This window comes from Choloepus didactylus, chromosome 2 (assembly GCF_015220235.1).
Source record: "Choloepus didactylus isolate mChoDid1 chromosome 2, mChoDid1.pri, whole genome shotgun sequence".
Classification (NCBI taxonomy): domain Eukaryota; kingdom Metazoa; phylum Chordata; class Mammalia; order Pilosa; family Megalonychidae; genus Choloepus; species Choloepus didactylus.
Genome location: NC_051308.1, coordinates 175,046,163 through 175,063,004, shown reverse-complemented (window position 1 = coordinate 175,063,004; position 16,842 = coordinate 175,046,163). Strand labels below are relative to the sequence as shown.

General features: G+C 34.3%; 1 protein-coding gene across 6 annotated transcripts in view; it reads left to right on the top strand.

Annotated features, from left to right (window-relative positions):
• The window catches only part of LRRC7 (leucine rich repeat containing 7), a 618,288-nt gene that overhangs the window by 509,824 nt on the left and 91,622 nt on the right, over positions 1 to 16,842 (top strand). For all 6 annotated transcript variants that reach the window (XR_005215335.1, XM_037826923.1, XM_037826929.1 and 3 more), the window contains one exon: positions 9,039 to 9,158. Coding sequence is in view for 5 of the 6 variants with exons in the window: in XM_037826923.1 (XP_037682851.1) it covers positions 9,039 to 9,158 (120 nt within the window). In the remaining variant the exon portion in view is untranslated. The remainder of the gene's footprint in view (positions 1 to 9,038; positions 9,159 to 16,842) is intronic.

Here is a 16,842-nt window from a genome sequence, read left to right as displayed (position 1 = left end):
TTTGTGATTTAGCTAGCAAATTCTTACACTTCCTAGGCCAGTGGAACAGGACCAAGTTTACAAAGTTTTAAATGAAAACAGGCTCATTTAAAAGAGAGTATACAGTAAGAAGAAACATTTCCATTGTCAAAGGAACACTTACTTCTGCTTGTTTTATTCAGGCAAAACTAAGAATGTACATTTTACCTGTTTAAATTGATTAATGTTTATGTCTTATTTACATTTTGGTGGAGACTAATGAGTCATTTTCAAGCAATATGTCATTATGATGATATGTCAATATAGACATTAGCCTTGTAAGTTTTATGAAAAAAAAAAAAAAAGCACAAAGTAGTGATAACAGAATGACAGTAGCCTCCACATAATCACTTCTCTCTTAATAAAATTAATATGGAACAAACACCCATCCCAGCAAAGTGAGGGGGGGTAAACTCTCAAATTTGTGTTTTATTGCTAAATTAATCTTAATAAGAATCCCTAAATCTGAGTGGCTTGATGCCTAGTGTGAGTAGAGTAATAAATCAAAGAGACATTTCTATTCACAGCTTTTTGTATCAACCACCATCACTAAAAAAAAAAAAGAGCTAACTAAATTGAAGACTTCTGAATATTTTGGTTTTCCTGTCCTCAATTTCCTGGTCCAGAACCAGTGGTGTGTTGGTAAACTTTCTCTAGGAGGGGGAGGGAGAAAAGCCCTGATTTTTATGTTTGCCAATGTCAGTGGCATAAATATTCCCACTATGGTTGGTTTCAAGCTATCAACTTAACCTCACCGAATTAATAAGAAATGTGTACGGTTGGCTCTCATGAGCCAGTACGAGGCAGCACCAGCATACTGCTATCAGCAAGACTCTTTTTACTTGAACCGCTACTTTAGTGGAACCCATTCTTCATGCCCTCTCAAATACTTAGGGTTCTCTTCCTCTTGTTTAACAGTCAGTTCTCACTATACTGAGGAATAGATGACATATCACAGCTTAAATAGGCACCTCTCCCAGAAAGCTTAGCAAATAAATAGAAATTGAATAGTTAAACTAAAATGGTGGAATTTCAAAATTCAGTGAGCAGATTAGAAAGATCTTGCTATGAAGGAAGCTATTTCCTGAGCCCCCTGAAATCATGTTTGCCCTATTTACTCATCTGTCCACATATATGCAGATTCTAAACACTGGTAATGCACATTAAAACAGTGTTTCTCAGTGTCTGAATTATTCTCCAGATAAAAATTAGGTACTTCGGTATGATGCATTAATTTTCTGATATCATTTAGGGTACCCTAGAGAATGGGTTTATTACAATTCCTGTAGCTCTAAGATGATCTGTAACAGAAATAATGCAGAGCCAAAGCATTTGGGGACTTTTCAACCATCTTCAGTTGGGCAGAGATACCTAAAGGAATTCTCTTTGGAAGTTACATTAATTTGCAAACCAGTAACAATTTTATTGAAAAACTCCACCTAACATCAAACTGCCATCAATACTTTATTAAATCTGCACCAAAAAAAACAAAAAACAAAAAACAAAAAAGGGTAAAAAGAGAAGGCAAGGGATAGAAAATGGTGCACAGGCCAGGCAAGCATCCTATTACCCCAAAAGACTTTATAATCCAAAATTATCCGTGTAAAGCCTATAAATGTACAGCATTACAGCATTTAGGCATTTGGGACATTTTCCTACCCACCACCACTGCAGGAACTTTATCAGGTTTGGGAATTGGGTGCTTAGTCAGTTCTGAGAATAGCTCCAGGCTTTGTCTTCTTCCACTAGATTCCAAACTATTCTCTGTCCCTTCATGTTTGTTCCCAGATTTGTCTCTTCTGCAGAGTTTCTTTGATCTGAAAATCTGTTTGGTTAATCAGGCAAGCTTTCAAGCCAACCTCTTATGAGGCAGCATAGTACATTATCCCTTTTTGGCTCTACTAGCCATTGCTAACCAGTCCCGTGACTGGGGCCCTGTTTCCCTAAGCCCTTCTTGCTAGGCGAGGCAGTAGGCAAAAATCATTTTCCTTTGATTGAAAATGCATAAAAATCTGTAACAACACGTTGTTTGTGCTGCCTAAATTAGGTAATATCAATTAGTGTCAGCTATTTAAGATTTCTATCCAGTCCCTAATGCTCGTTAGCCATGAGAATTGCATTAAAATGAAGGGGAAGACCAATTTATAAACAAGTGTTTTCAGTAGATAAAATTGAAAAACTGTTCATTCTCCTTTGGAACTTCTGGAGCTGTCTCCTTTTTTCCTAAAAAATCTGAAAGGTGTACTGCCTATCTATAGTTAGGTGCTGTAGCAAATGACTCTGGGGTGACCTAGAAAGAATGAAGTTTCCAAAGGAATTTAAATTAATTTTTTCAAGTATTAGAAGTTAAGCACCATAGCTTAACTTTGGGCAAGTGGTTCCCTGCCCTGAATCCAAATCCCATCTCCACCCCCTCTGTTTGCCAAGCCTTGCATCCTGTGCCAAGGGGAAGCAGCATCTTTTATTTATTGTTTCTGCCCTGCCAAGACTGTCTTCTGTAGGTTATCCACCCAGAAGGGCAATATTTTGTGATTTCTAACCTACCGCCCCCATTTTGGTAATTCACAGAAAGGCACTATTTGTACTAGCCAAAGTCTTAACAGCATATTTTATTTTTAAGGTTAAACCAAAATATATCCAGTCAGTTTTTTTCTCGATTTTTTTAGACAACATGTAATGAGCTAAGCATATAACATTTGTGAATTAAGACTGAATAACTCTGGACTTGATAAAAGGAAAGAATCTTCCAGATTTTTCTATGTAGTTTGAATGTTTCTAATTTTTTCATATTCACTACATGCCAGGTCAAGTATTGTACATTTTTGATGACTTAGAAGCTAATTATAAGCTTTCTATACTACAATGAATTAATTATATTTTCTATGATAATTTTATGGAATCCCCTAAAGATATTAAGACCAATAAATGCAAAAAAAAATTAGTTTAATAAATTTAATATTCTTTTATAGTTTTATCTATTGATACTTACTCTAAGTTTTCTAGAAAGATTAATAGTTATAACCAGAACATTAGGTAAAATGTATAAATCTGCTATTAATTAATGAATTTATTAGTATTTTCTTATTTATTCATTCATTCATTGTTCATTTATTCATTTATTCGTTTATTTACTGCCTTTCCAAAAAGCATTAAAGGCAACTTCCTATGATGTTATTAATGATTTTGTGTGCTTCTTCAGATGTGTTCTGTTGTAATTGAGCTTAGCTAGGTCTTGAAATTTTAAGTCATCAGAGAGAACTATAGCATCTTAAAATGTCAGTTCAAACTAGCATGTTTATTATCCAGATTTATGGTAGCATGAATAAATATTTCCTTGGGAAAGAGAATGAGAACTAGGATTTATTGAGAGTCACTATGCACCTGATACCATGAGATTCTTTAAATACATTCTTATACTCATCATTCATGTCAAACCTCAAGAGAAGCATTTATCTCAATTGTATAAATGAGGAAACTGAAGCACAGCTGTCATACGAAGACAGGAACATCGCCTATATTTTTACTGTTTAACATTGTTACCCCTGCTCTTAGCACAGTGATAGGTAGGATTGGAATATCAGTCTGTCTCGCACCCAGGTCCATACTGTTTCTACTGTACCATGGTTTCTTCTTAAATGTTTAGAAAACTTGACATTTTCATAGAACATAATCCTTAACAGTTGGTTGAAAAAAAAACTCTTTCATATGCATTTTTTATTTTACATCATCTTCACAGCAATCCAGAGAATTAGATATTATGGGATGAAGGAAAGGGGTGCACAGGTAGAATATATTAACTAATCCAAAATGTGTCATAGCCTAGATCATTCCTTATGTACTGCAGGTATCATGCTCTTATTTAGCTGAGGTTAATAAATGCTAGTGATTGCCTTATGTTAAGATTCACTTCCATTTCCTGAGCACTCAGTGTCACCAAGAAACATGTTTGGTAGCAGTGGAAGGTCAAAGGTTATGGATGCAAGAAAATCACAAGTTAATCATCTCTGCGACTATAGCCCCAGTTACCAGCAGGGCTGGGGAAGAAATCATTGGCCTTTTCTAACTCTTTGTTTGCAGGTATCTGGCTGCCGGTATGAATAGTGGGGCCTTGACTACAGTGGAGAAATTGATCGAGTTTTTTCTCGTGCTACTTTTGTCTTTTTTTTTAACTTCTACAGCCATAATATTTTATCACAGCCTCTACTGTTTATTGGCTTATTGAAACAGACACTACTCTAAGTTAATCATAATTTCAGGGGTGAGGAAGCTGAAATGATGAGAATATATGTATTAAGTAATATTTCCTTAGAATTTTGCCTGGGAGCAGATGGCCTCACTATCTGTTTTGTTAGTTGATACTGGTCCCACCATCTTTTGAGCTCGAGAAATTTAGATAGTAATGTTTGCAACTATTTTTAAAATTCTAATGTCCTTTCTTGCTGGGTCTTTCTGTGCATACGACTCAGGATCAGATAGTACCAACATTTGGTATATATTTATTCACCCTAGTGCCAAGGCGTACTGACTTGATGTTTTGTTTTGTTTTGCTTTTTTTCCTGCAAAAAGAAAAGCAAAATGAAATCTTGAGGCACCTAAGGGGAACTCAAGCCTGTTAGTTTCTATTGATTTTGCTGCATGTATCCTAGGCTACCTGTCCCTCAAGAAGGATATACTTACCTTTCTAATTGTGAAAAAAAGCCTTCAGTCTGTAAATGCATATAAATCCTCATGGACATTGGTTAAAATTACCAAAATAATAATGTTTAGTACTCATAAGGATGCTTCCTCACCATTATAACAAAATGCTGGTTTAAAAATCATCAGACATTACAATACTTCTTTTGGATCAGACCCTATGAAATCAAAATCACTTTGATCCCAGCTTGGCATATTTTTGCCTTTACTTATTTTTAAAGGCATGCTGAAAAAGAATAATATAACAGTAGTTGCACTGGAAATACATTGTTTTAACACATTTTTTTTTTTTTGATCTATGGTAATGCCCTTTGGAAACTGTGCTAATTATCAAGTAAAAGAGATTCTTGAGTTCTTTACTTTGTGAAGTACCAATTGTAATACTTCTCTCATATAATTTCTCCAGCAAAATGCAAGTATAATTTCACAAGAATACTGTCCACCCATCAATTAGCAGGCAACAGCAAAGCTGCTAGATGAGCTATGCTCATTCACTCATGTAAATTCTGTTCATAACATATAGACAAGGATACAAGCACGTACACACTCATATACATGTATATATACATACACATTTAGAAAGGCACACATATGCTTGCACATTTAATTCTCAGCAAAATTATAAATTACCTCTCCCAATAGATATTTGTGAACATTCACAGTAGTCAAAAGCAAAAATGTAAAATCTACAAATATCCACAGTTGTCTTCAGGTCTAGCATCTGTTCAGCAACACCTCTACTTGGAATTACTGCATATCTTATAAAATATAACAATTTCTTATTTTCTCTAAATCACACTGGCTATTTTATCTATTATTTTGAAACATTAAAGGTCTGCAGAATTTAGAAGGTGAGGAAATGGTGAGTTGTGATTATCTGTGTCTTTTATTTTAATTGGTTTTATGTGGTGAAGACAATAATACTTGTTCTTACTTTTTAAAAGCATCTAAACAAAGCGTCTAGACTATGTTACTAGAAATAATTGAATGAATAACTGAACCTCAATTTGGTTCTTTTCTCTGAAAGAAGAAATTTACAGTGATAGCTTCATTATATTTTTTACATTTTTCAGTTGCTCCTTTTAACCTTTTATAGAATTTTAATAGCTAAGCAACTGAATTTATATACAATTCAGTAACCCTTATCAAAAGTACAACTTTTATAAATAGCCATATGTTCTGGGAGAGACTAGGAACCTTCTGCAAAATTCTCTTTTAGAATTTCACTCCAGCCCCCAGCCGAAATATCAAGGTAGTGTTTTCATGGTCTTTCTATTTCTGCAGACTTAAGTAACCTTTATGGTGTCTCTCTTAAGAAATAAAAAAGCCAGAGCAGCATTCCTGAAATTAATCAGACAAACAGCTGTCAGGAAATTCCTTTAATTTTGCTATCTAGTGAAAGTATTTTTTAATGTGCTGAATGTTTATGTTCCCTTTGTTCCCTGTAATATGGAGTAATTGCTGTGATTGTTAATTCTAATTGTAAAAAGGAAGAGTTTAATTTATAAACAAGTGAAGAGCCTAGACCATCATGATTTAGGATTTGCACTAAAGGGCATTAGCCTTTATTTATACCAAGTAATTTTACAATTGCTCTATAACAGTGAATGGGAGTCACGTCTGGGCAGCTAAAACAAGTGTGGTGAAGGAAATAGAAGTGGAGATGTAGACAATATGGAGACGGAAAAAAGAGAGAAACCTGTATTGAATTCTAATCACTTTTCAGAAACCTATGGGAGAGGAAAAAAAGAATGAAACCTGTATTGAATTCTAATCACTTTTCAAAAATCTATGTTGTACAGATCTTGCCAGATGAACATATTTATTATCCAGTTTCACTGGCAAAGAAGCCAAGCCAGAGAAGACATGGATACTAAAAATTCAAAAACAAAATACTTACTAGTTGTCCCTAACCTGTGTAACAACATTTTAACTGGTGGTCAATTTTAATAACTTGATTTCAGTATTTCAATGTCTAGATAAATTGTCTGTGGGCATGTGTAAACATATTAATCTAGAAGAGTTAAAGACTAAAATAAAAATTAATGCTTGGGCATAGAACATCTACTTGGTTATTTTCAAGTAACATGTACTTTAAATCCATTATCTGCATTTGATTTTTCAAACACAGATAAATTCATTCCTAACTAGGTACCTTTGCTCTCTGTTTTCACACTTTATGATAGGTTTATAAGAGAGGAATTAATGTGACCAAAGTAGAAGAAGAAAATTGTTTCCCCTAACTTTTCAGTATGTCTATTAGACTCTAGGAGGTCTTCATCTAGTGTTGTAATAAATCCAATTTTTAAATATTTCCAAACAATACTTTAAAAAGTGCATGCGGTCAGGATGTACATGGGGTCATTATATAATTGTTTTTAAAGAACAAGATAGAGCCACTCTCCTATTTCATTACAACCAAATGAAGTGTGGCAAACAGTGAGTCTGTGATATGGTATTGAGAGATTAGTCCAATCCTGTCTTTCTAGCCTTAGAGTACAATTCCTTACACAAAGCAGAGCTACACATATAATCTCTAAGTAACTTTATTTATCAGGGGTCCTTTTTTTTTTTTTTGCCACAGAAGGAATGCATTATTCATATATTTAAATTTACTTATCCAGGTAAAATATAAAACCTTCTTCCCAACATGACTAGAACCTAGAATCATAATGAATTACCAATCAGCACTTATAATATAACTTGCTAAATAAAGTAGAAAGAGAGAACTCTCTTCCCTTTTCTAGTCTCTGGGCCTTGGAGAATAGCTTAATTCTCTTATTTGGGATCTCATTAACATTTGGCCATTACTTCTGCTCAGTGTGGCATTTCCTCATGTGGAGTTAGTGGCTGATACTCAGTAAATGCTCCAAAATGCTTAAATTGGCTGCCTTTCCAAAGGTCTTCTTTCTAGAGGAAACCCCAGCAATCATCTCTAGTTCCTCATCTTATAGAAGAAGAAATTGGCTTGTACTCACTATAGATCCTACAAGCTGTCTGTAAATTCATACAAACAAACAAATGAACAATCTAAAATCCTCACTGCAGATGTATACAAAAATGCAGTGTGTCTAACTGGGCTCCCTTCTAACCCTTAGCATTTTCCCTTTGACAAGCACTGTCTAAACCTTGAAAGCACTGAATTTTTAGTTTGAAAGCACTAAACTTTTTTAGTTATGAAAGGACTAAACTTTTTAGTTTGAAAGCACCAAACTTTTAGTTTGAAAGCACTAAACTTTTTTAGACAAGCACTGTCTAAACTTTGACAAGCACTGTGTAAACTATGAAACTGTTGGCATACCAATGAAACAAAACAGATTTTTTTTTTTTTTTTAACAGTAGAGGTCCTTTAAGACATGTTCAGACATTGGCATAGGACACACTGGGGCATATGTCTTATCTATATAAAAATTTCCCAGGAAATCAAGCAGTACCTGTGTGTCTAGTATATACAGGGAGGAGAAAGCTTTTGTAAAAAGTTAATTCACTTCCACAGAAAAAATATACCACTATTATAGCCCTTCAACCCCAAAACTGGAGGTTGTTTTTCTGATGGTGTGTAATTACATGCTATTACTCAGGTTAGAATATAGAGCCCTCCCAAAATATCTAATACTAGCAATAATAAAACCAGGAGTATTGTTAAATGTTAAACGAAAATAACAATAAGCACAAAACCAGCCAAAAATAAAATGTATACAAAGAGTGAGCTATATAAATTAGTAAATTTGGTAATCAAAGCAGTCATGATTTATTTACACTGTGAATCTAATAGCATAATATTTTGATGTTGTTTCAATCTTTCCCTCAAAGCTTTCTGTGGATAATGTCATAGTACAATAAATCTTGCACTATGCTCTTGTTGACATTGTATCAGATGAGTGCAAGGCTTTATAAAATTTATTTTAGGTTATGGTTTGTATTACTGGATGATACATACTATGTATTATATGGTCTCAATTCATATTCTAAATGGTAAGATCATACTAAAGAGGCAATCAAGTTTTAAATGTTATGTTTTTTTAACAATTACTTTTATTCAGATTATTTTTATTCAGGAACTGTAAATAACCTAAACTTTTCTTTAAAATTTAGTAATTAATTCTAAGATGGTTATTTTATTTGTATTTCTCACTGCTTCCAAAAAGCTGTCAATTTAGAATCTTACCCAGTAAATAGTGTATAATAATACTTCCAGTTCAGGACAAATGTGTTTCTGCAGTTAAAAAAAATTAATTTTACCATAATCATAAAGGACTCTTTTCATAAAACTATGGTAAATTTATATTACATCACTAAAAAAATGCCATACCATTTTTGCATAGACCCCGTCCCAGCAAAGCAACATTTTAGACAATGGACAAGAAGATCTATCTCCTAGTGGCCAATGGAATCCTTATCCACTTGGGAGGCGGGATGTACCTCCGGACACCATTACTAAAAAGGTAACCAATTTCAAATTGATAACACAAACCATGAACCTTGTGCCGCCATTGTAATATGTAATACCCATATCTGTGTCTTAACATCATTTCTAACTTTTGATAAATTTAGACTAAATATTATCTCACTATAGGGAGTTTGGTTAGCTGTAACTGTATTGAAAAGAATGAAAAATTACCTTTGCCTGCCTAATGTTGAGAATTGCTAATGAATGTTTGTAAACAACATCCTGCCACGCTCTCTGCTGGCACTACCACCCCTTCTTAGAGTTCGCCACCCACCTCTGAAGTATAAGTATAGGATAGTGTGTAACATATACTTCTGACTTTCTTGGCTTCAGCAATGTGTTGTAGCCAATGTGCATAAAATGAAATTTGACTTCAAAGGGATTGATTCACCATTTCAAAAGTCATAGCAGTTTATTCATTCAATAAACACTTACTGAGCAACTATATATTCCATGCATATGTGATAAATCACCATAAAAGGAGTAAAAAGACAAGCCACAAGATGGAAGAAGATATTTACAACATGTATCAGGGACCAGGGATTGGAAAGACATACAGCCCATTTTTTTTAAGTGATAAAATACAAGGGGAATTAGGATAGTAAATAAGCATTTAAAAAAAAAAAAAAAAAAAAAGCTGAACCTACTAATTAACCAAGGAAAGGCAAAGAAATGTCATTTTATACCGACTAGACTGACAAAAATTAAGAAGCCTGAAAAATACAAAGTGTGTGCAACTATTAAAGCACTGGAAACTCATGCTTTTTGTGGGAATTTAAGCACAACTGCTTTGATAACAGATTATCTTGTAAAGCTGAACATACTCATACCTATAGTCCAACAATTCCCCTTCTAAGATATTAACTAGAAAAACTTTTTTACATGTCATTCAAGATACTTGTAACATTTAAAATAGCAGAAAACTGGGGGAAAAATAAATTTTTATCACCAGTATAGTATGTACATGAATTCTGTTATCCACACAAAGGAATATTTTACAGAAGTGAAATTTAGTAAACAGCAATTATGATAATATGTATAAACTTGTAAACTACAATTATGATAATATGTGTAAACTTTAGAAACATGAAGTGGAAAAAAAATTGCAGAAGATGGCCCACATCAGGAATACCATATTTATAAAACTCGAAAACAAGTAAAACTAAAAATATATTGTTTAGGCATATGTACATAAGTAAGAAAACTATTTTTAAAGGGAATGATAAACATAAAATTAAGGATTATAGTTACTGCTAGAGGGAGTCAGGGGTAGGGTCAGGAAGGATGTAAGTATTATTACCTGTAGCATTCTAATTCTTAAACTGAATTGTGGTTCTTACACTTTAGTTCTGGAGCTCATGAGTGTTCATTTTATAATTTTATTTCATAACTTACATGTACGCTACATAATTATATACTTTGTTTTTAACCTAAATGATTTTTCCCTTGATGCTTACATCAGTGCTTTTTTTAAAATATATATATATTAAATTATTTTACCCAAGAGATTTACTAATGCCCATTATTTACAGGTGCTAAGCATGTTATTAATCTGCCTATTGGGTAATATCCAGCACTGTAGGTAAATATAATATGATGTAATGAATGCCATGAAGATGAAATTCAGGGCTGTGAGAACATCTGGAAAGAGCACTTGTTTAATGAAGAAACGAAGGGAAGTTGAGGATAGTAGACACCTGGAGTGGGAGAGAGGCTGGTATCAGATAATGCCAGAGGCATAAGCAGAAGCCAGATCATGCTGGGCTTTATCGTGAGGGAAATGGGAAAGGGAATACTGAAGTGTCGGAAACAGAGGAGAGACATGATTAAATTTTCATTTAAAGAGCACCTGACTCCTTTTTTTGGAGAATGAATTAGATAGGAAAAAGACTGGAGGCAATGGAACCACTTCAGAAACTTCTATAGTAATCCAGAGAAAAGTAGATAGAAGCAGTGTTTGGTGGAGAGAAATGCCTGGATCCAATATATTCTTAAAAGGTAGAGCCAACAGAATCTTGTAGTTGATTGGACATACAGCATAAGAGATGGATAAAAAGTGCCAAGGTTGATACTCAGCTTTCTAATTTGAACAAGTGATGATGTGCCATTCACTGAGATGGGAAATATAGAAAAGTTATTGGTGGAAGTGGGTACAGGAAGTTTAGGTTTTAATATGTTGATTGGAGGTATCCTTAGGGTGTCTGAGTGGAAATGTTCAGTGGATATTTTGATATATTTATATGAACTTCAGGAGAGAAATCTGAGCTGGGATACAAATTAGCAGTCATCAGAATTTATGCTATAATTGAGTCATAAGTGGGACAAAAATATGACACAGAACCACAAGGAATACAAGGAATTTTAGGAGATGTACTTAGGAAGAGGAGCCCAAAAGTAATAATCAAAAGTTTTAGCAATACGGTTCTTTCTCTTGCAGTTTAAAGAAAATCCAGTGGAAACAGTCTTGAACATTAGGGAAACATTTAGCTAACATAAGAGGGAGCCAAAATCTAGGGTAAGCCTTAGATTTAGTCCTCTGTTCTATATAATTAATTAGTTTTTTTCCATCTTTCCACTCTACCATCCACACTGTTGGCTTTTTCCCAACACTGGATTCTCCTATGATAATAAGATGGCTACAAACTTCTTTCAAATCCAGCAGGAGAGAGAATGGAATGTCTAATAACTATCTGTTATCCCTGGATCCCTCAACAAGCTTCTCCTTATATCTCACTGGTCCAAAATAGCTAAGGACTTCCAGTCTCTAAGAAAAGGGATGGAATGCTGTGATTGGTTTTGACTAGTGCCCTCTAAAAAAGAAAGGAGGAAAAACAAGGAGGGGTAGCATCTTGGAAATTAGTAGAAAAAAATGTTTTAAGGAGAGAGTGATCAACAGTGTCAAATGATGTTGTCCCTTCCAAAAAAAATAAAGCAAGACAAGTATGACTAAAAGCTCCTTAGATTTACCAACAAGAAGATCAGTTTTGGTCTTGCCAAAAGCAGGTTTTTAAAATGATGAGTACAGAATTCATATGAACCTACACTGGGGAGTAGATAGAGGCAGAAAACCTGGAAAACTCAAGAAGTTTGCTTTTGAAAGGAAGGAGTGCATCACAATGGGATTTAGAAGGGGATATAAGAAAGGAATATTTAAAGTGGCAGATACTGGAACATGTTTAAAGGCTGATGGGAAGAAGCTGTTAGTGAAGGGGGAAGTTGGAAATATCAGACAGGTTTTAACTAAGGACTATGAAGAAGCAGGAGAGTGTAGGATCCAGAGGACCAGAGGAGGCTTTAGTCTTAGATACGAGGAGGGAAATCTTCTCCTTTATGTGGAAAGGGGAGAGATGAGTGTGATGACAGGAAATTGAGGGTATACCTACCAGAGCTAAGGGTAGGTTGGCTAAGCAAAGGAAGGAACACTTATGGGTTCAAAGGGTGACAATAATTTTCCTTTTAAAAGAAAAATCTTACTCTTTTGTTATCCTCAATGGAACTAACAGATGTTCACATTCTCCATCCATATATCCAGTTTTTAGGAAATTATTTTAAAAATCCATAATGTTACATTTAATCATACTATCAATATGATTATTTGTTTGCTTCCTTACTTGCTTTAAGAACTCCGGGCAATCCTGTGATTGATTAGACATTTGTGAACTAGTTAACCTTATTAAAGGCTAAGATAATTGGTGAAGCCATCTGAAAACTTCATTAAACTTTTATACTTCTTATCAGATATGAAATAATAAGTCTTCAAAATTTTACCATGTCTTTAATGTGTAAAGTCATTTGTATCTTCTTCCATCATGATAAGCATCCTTCTGCCTTCCTCATGTTAGAGCACTTTTGTCTAAAATTTGAAATTTTAAAGCCTATAAATAGCTATATCTACCTGTTACCTAAAAAAAGTAGAGGAATTAAAGAATGCTTTGAAGTATTCAAATTTAGATTCTTATTTTGTATTAGCTGAATATATTAAGTTAATATTTAATGAGGATCAACCTAAGGAAATGAAAATGGTAATAGGGATATTAGCCTGGCTGAAGGATGTACTGAAATAGGTATACGTTGTATTATTATGTATTGGGTTTATATCACACCCTACAAAGAGTGTTTTGGAAAAAAGTTAATGTTACTTATGTGATCGTCATGAAGTGAGTATTAGGCTAGACAGAATGAGAATGGAAAACTAGAAATTGAACTACATATGATTTGAGGAATCAAAGGAGAATAAGTGGTCAAAAAGTTTTAGCCAGTGCCCCATTCAAGTTTATTTCACAAAGCCTCTGCAGAATATTTTTTTTTTAAATCTTATCACTATGCCTAGGCTGTCAGAAATGACTGCGATGCTGGGGGAATTGGGTGGGAAATCAGATTTATGAAAGGCTTCAACTGAACCTTTGGCTGTCTCTTCTGGCTATCATAGCTCTTTGGTTGAAATAATATGTAGTATACTCATGCCCATGCCTAGTAGTACTCCAAGTACTATTGGGGAACAAATGCATATACCTTCCAAGATGTGTACCTGTAGGTAAAACTGAAGGATGTGTCAAAATGTTGGAGCAGAACAAAAAGTTGCAGCAAAAATGCTAAAATAACATATTAAAACAAACGAATCTTCAAACACTTACTCTCTGCAGTGGTAGCCAAGAGATTTTAAAATCATCCAGTGATATTAAATATGAAAATTCTATAATACATAAAGACTAGGCATTCTAAGGTCTCTCTTAGGATGTGACTCTTTCTTCTCTAAAGGTCTATTCTAGGTTAATGCATACTGTGCATAATATGCATAATGACTTGGCAGTTAGAATAATAAAGATGAATAACAAGGGTCAACATCAGATGGACACAGTTGAAGAGAAAGGCATAAAAATGTTGCTTATTTAGTTTTGGCTCACAGTCTTAACCCTGTGTTGAATGTGCACATGATTTTCTCATGTCTACAATGCCAGCTCAGCTTTAAGAGCTGCAGGATTGCTGCTCATCGTCTCTGATGCATGCCCAGGAACTCATCAGGAAAACAGAATAAATTATGGTGTGCTTTTTGTTCATTTTCATGTTCTTATTACCCTTCCAGACACACAAGCAAATTGAAATGTTTGCTTTTTTGGAGTCATATGAAGTATTTTAAAAATTTAATAAGTCTCTAAGAAGGAATATTCATTCCTTATATTAATTTTGGCATTTGTCATTTCTTTATATAATGTATTTTAATATTCCTTTCTATGCAAATTTAGACACATAAGATCTAAAATATCTTTTGAAAATCATAAATTGTTTTGCTGTTGTCCTGTCTTAACTTGCCAGGACTGCTATAACAAAGTACCACAGACAAGTTGGCTTGAACAACAGAAATTTATTATCTCGTGGTTCTGGTGGCCAGAAGTCCAAAATCAAAGTATTGGCAGGGCCATGCTTCCTCTGAGTCTGTAGGATTCTGGTGGTGGCTTGCCAGCAATCCATAACTCAATCTCTGATTCTGGCACATGGCCATTTCTCTCTCTCTGTCTCTGCACCAGTTATCTGTGTGTCTGTCCAAATTTCTTCTCCTTATAAGTTCTCTGGTCATATTAGATTAGGGCCCAGCCTAATCTAGTTTGACCTCATCTTAATTAATAGCATTGTCAAAATTCCTATTTACAAATGAGTTCACAGTAACAGAACTGGGGATTAGGGCTTGGAAATGTCTATTGGAGACACAATTCAATCCATAACATGACCATGTAGCCAAGCTATCGTTTATGCTTTGAAACAACTGAATTAAACTTCTTACTGAGATTGATTTTTCATTGGTAACAAAAATCAGTCTATTATAGAACATTTTAGAGGGTCAGAGCAAACTGTCGTTTTTAAGTGAGAAGCAGATGTTTAAATGTACAATATTAAAATAAATCACCTTGATTCATATATTTAGGAATTTAAATAAAAGCATTTTACTGTTTTGAAATAAATATCTTATCCAAAATATATAATCATTAAGTTGCAGTCATTGAAAAGTAACTCTCTTGAAACCTTTTTTCATACTCTATATATGTGACATTGGAATATAAGTAATTACAGTTCTTGATGTTTGTAATTTAACTGATACTGCTCAATAGTGTTATTGGAATTTCTTACATCAAAGAGAAGAAGGTGGGATGGGGAGAGGATATAGCTCATTTATTTACAAATTGAGGAAAGTCTGTAATAGATAAGAGATAAGGATTTGGTTATTGTAAAAAGTAGAGATGATGAAAAAGTAGCGATCTCAAGGCTATAAAAGAGCAAGTCAAGTTGTGAAAGAAGAAAATATGAAAATCAACCAGATACACCTTACATATTAGAGTCAAAGGAATAGAAATGCTTCTTACTTCCATCAACAACATCAAAGTTAAGAATAACTGTTCTGGTTTACAGTAAAATTGAAGTTGAAAAATGATCCTGAAACCTGAGGGATTTGTCAATGCTGTAACTAAACTCTCCTTTTGTACAGAAGGAAATGTGTCAGGTAGAGTAGGTTTTGCCTCATCTTTGTACTTTTCCCTTTCAAATCATATACATTATCAGCAGTGAAGAGCTGATAATGTAAATAATAATGCTGTATCAGGTAAGAAAATCCAATACAAAAATACTGTTTTGTTTCACAGCTTCGTCAGTCCGCAAGAAAATGAGAACGGTCTTCTCGATCTCTATGATTGATGTCAAACTCAATTCTGGCTATTTCTTTCCTGGTTCTCTTTCCTGAGCTAATAGGAGAAAATTTTTCACTGGTCAGAGTAAATTTTCCTTCAGGTAGAGTGGGCAGTCAACAAAATGTAAAAACAGATTAGAATCTGTTATATACAGTCGTTTTGAACTCAAAACATTTTTCTAGACTTTAGAAAAAGAGATCTTTCTGTGTTTGTTGTAGTTTGAGATTCTCCTTGCTTCCCTCATCCTCTTCTCCTCACCCCCCTGACTGTGGTGTTATGGCTTAGAACTTTGTATTGAGCAATATCAAGACTGCATCAATACAAGTGGTAATCACAAATTCTACTGAGGCTGCTGAAGAAAAGTAGTTTCAAGAAGAAAAACAACTGCATTCACTGTCAGTGAGTTCCGCCCCAAAATAAAAAATGAGTCAGTGAAAGGGAAGATTGATGAAGTCATGCAATTAAATATTTTTAAATTTTAAAAAAGAAAACCTTCAGCACAATACGTGGCCCTCAGAAAGACATTCCTTGCACAAAATATGTTCAGTTTTTCTCCTGACCAAAAGCCACTTTTTTCAGAGGGAAATAATGTTTAAGAAGGAGAATGGAACAGGGGGAAGATACCAAATGTGTTCAAATAAAAAAAAAGGAAACTTCGCCCCTAGCAGGACTTTAAATGTGACTCTCTAGAGCTACAATAAAGCACACTACTTTCCTTGGATTTCTTGGTAGCCAGAAATAATCTGGAACTGATTATTTGTGTGACTAAGTACCCACTTTTTAATTTCACCCTTTCACTGAAAAGGAGGTTTTAAGTAGCAGTCTCAATTACCCCAGTTGCCTGGGAAGCTGACATATTCACCATTATACAAGTATCCCTCCAGGTTAGTGGTTAAGAGTAGGAGAGGAGAGGTAGGTAGGTGAAAATTACATCCTGTGATTAGGGATCAATTCTTGATTACATTGTTAGGCACGCAACAAACACCCATAGGAGGCTCTTTA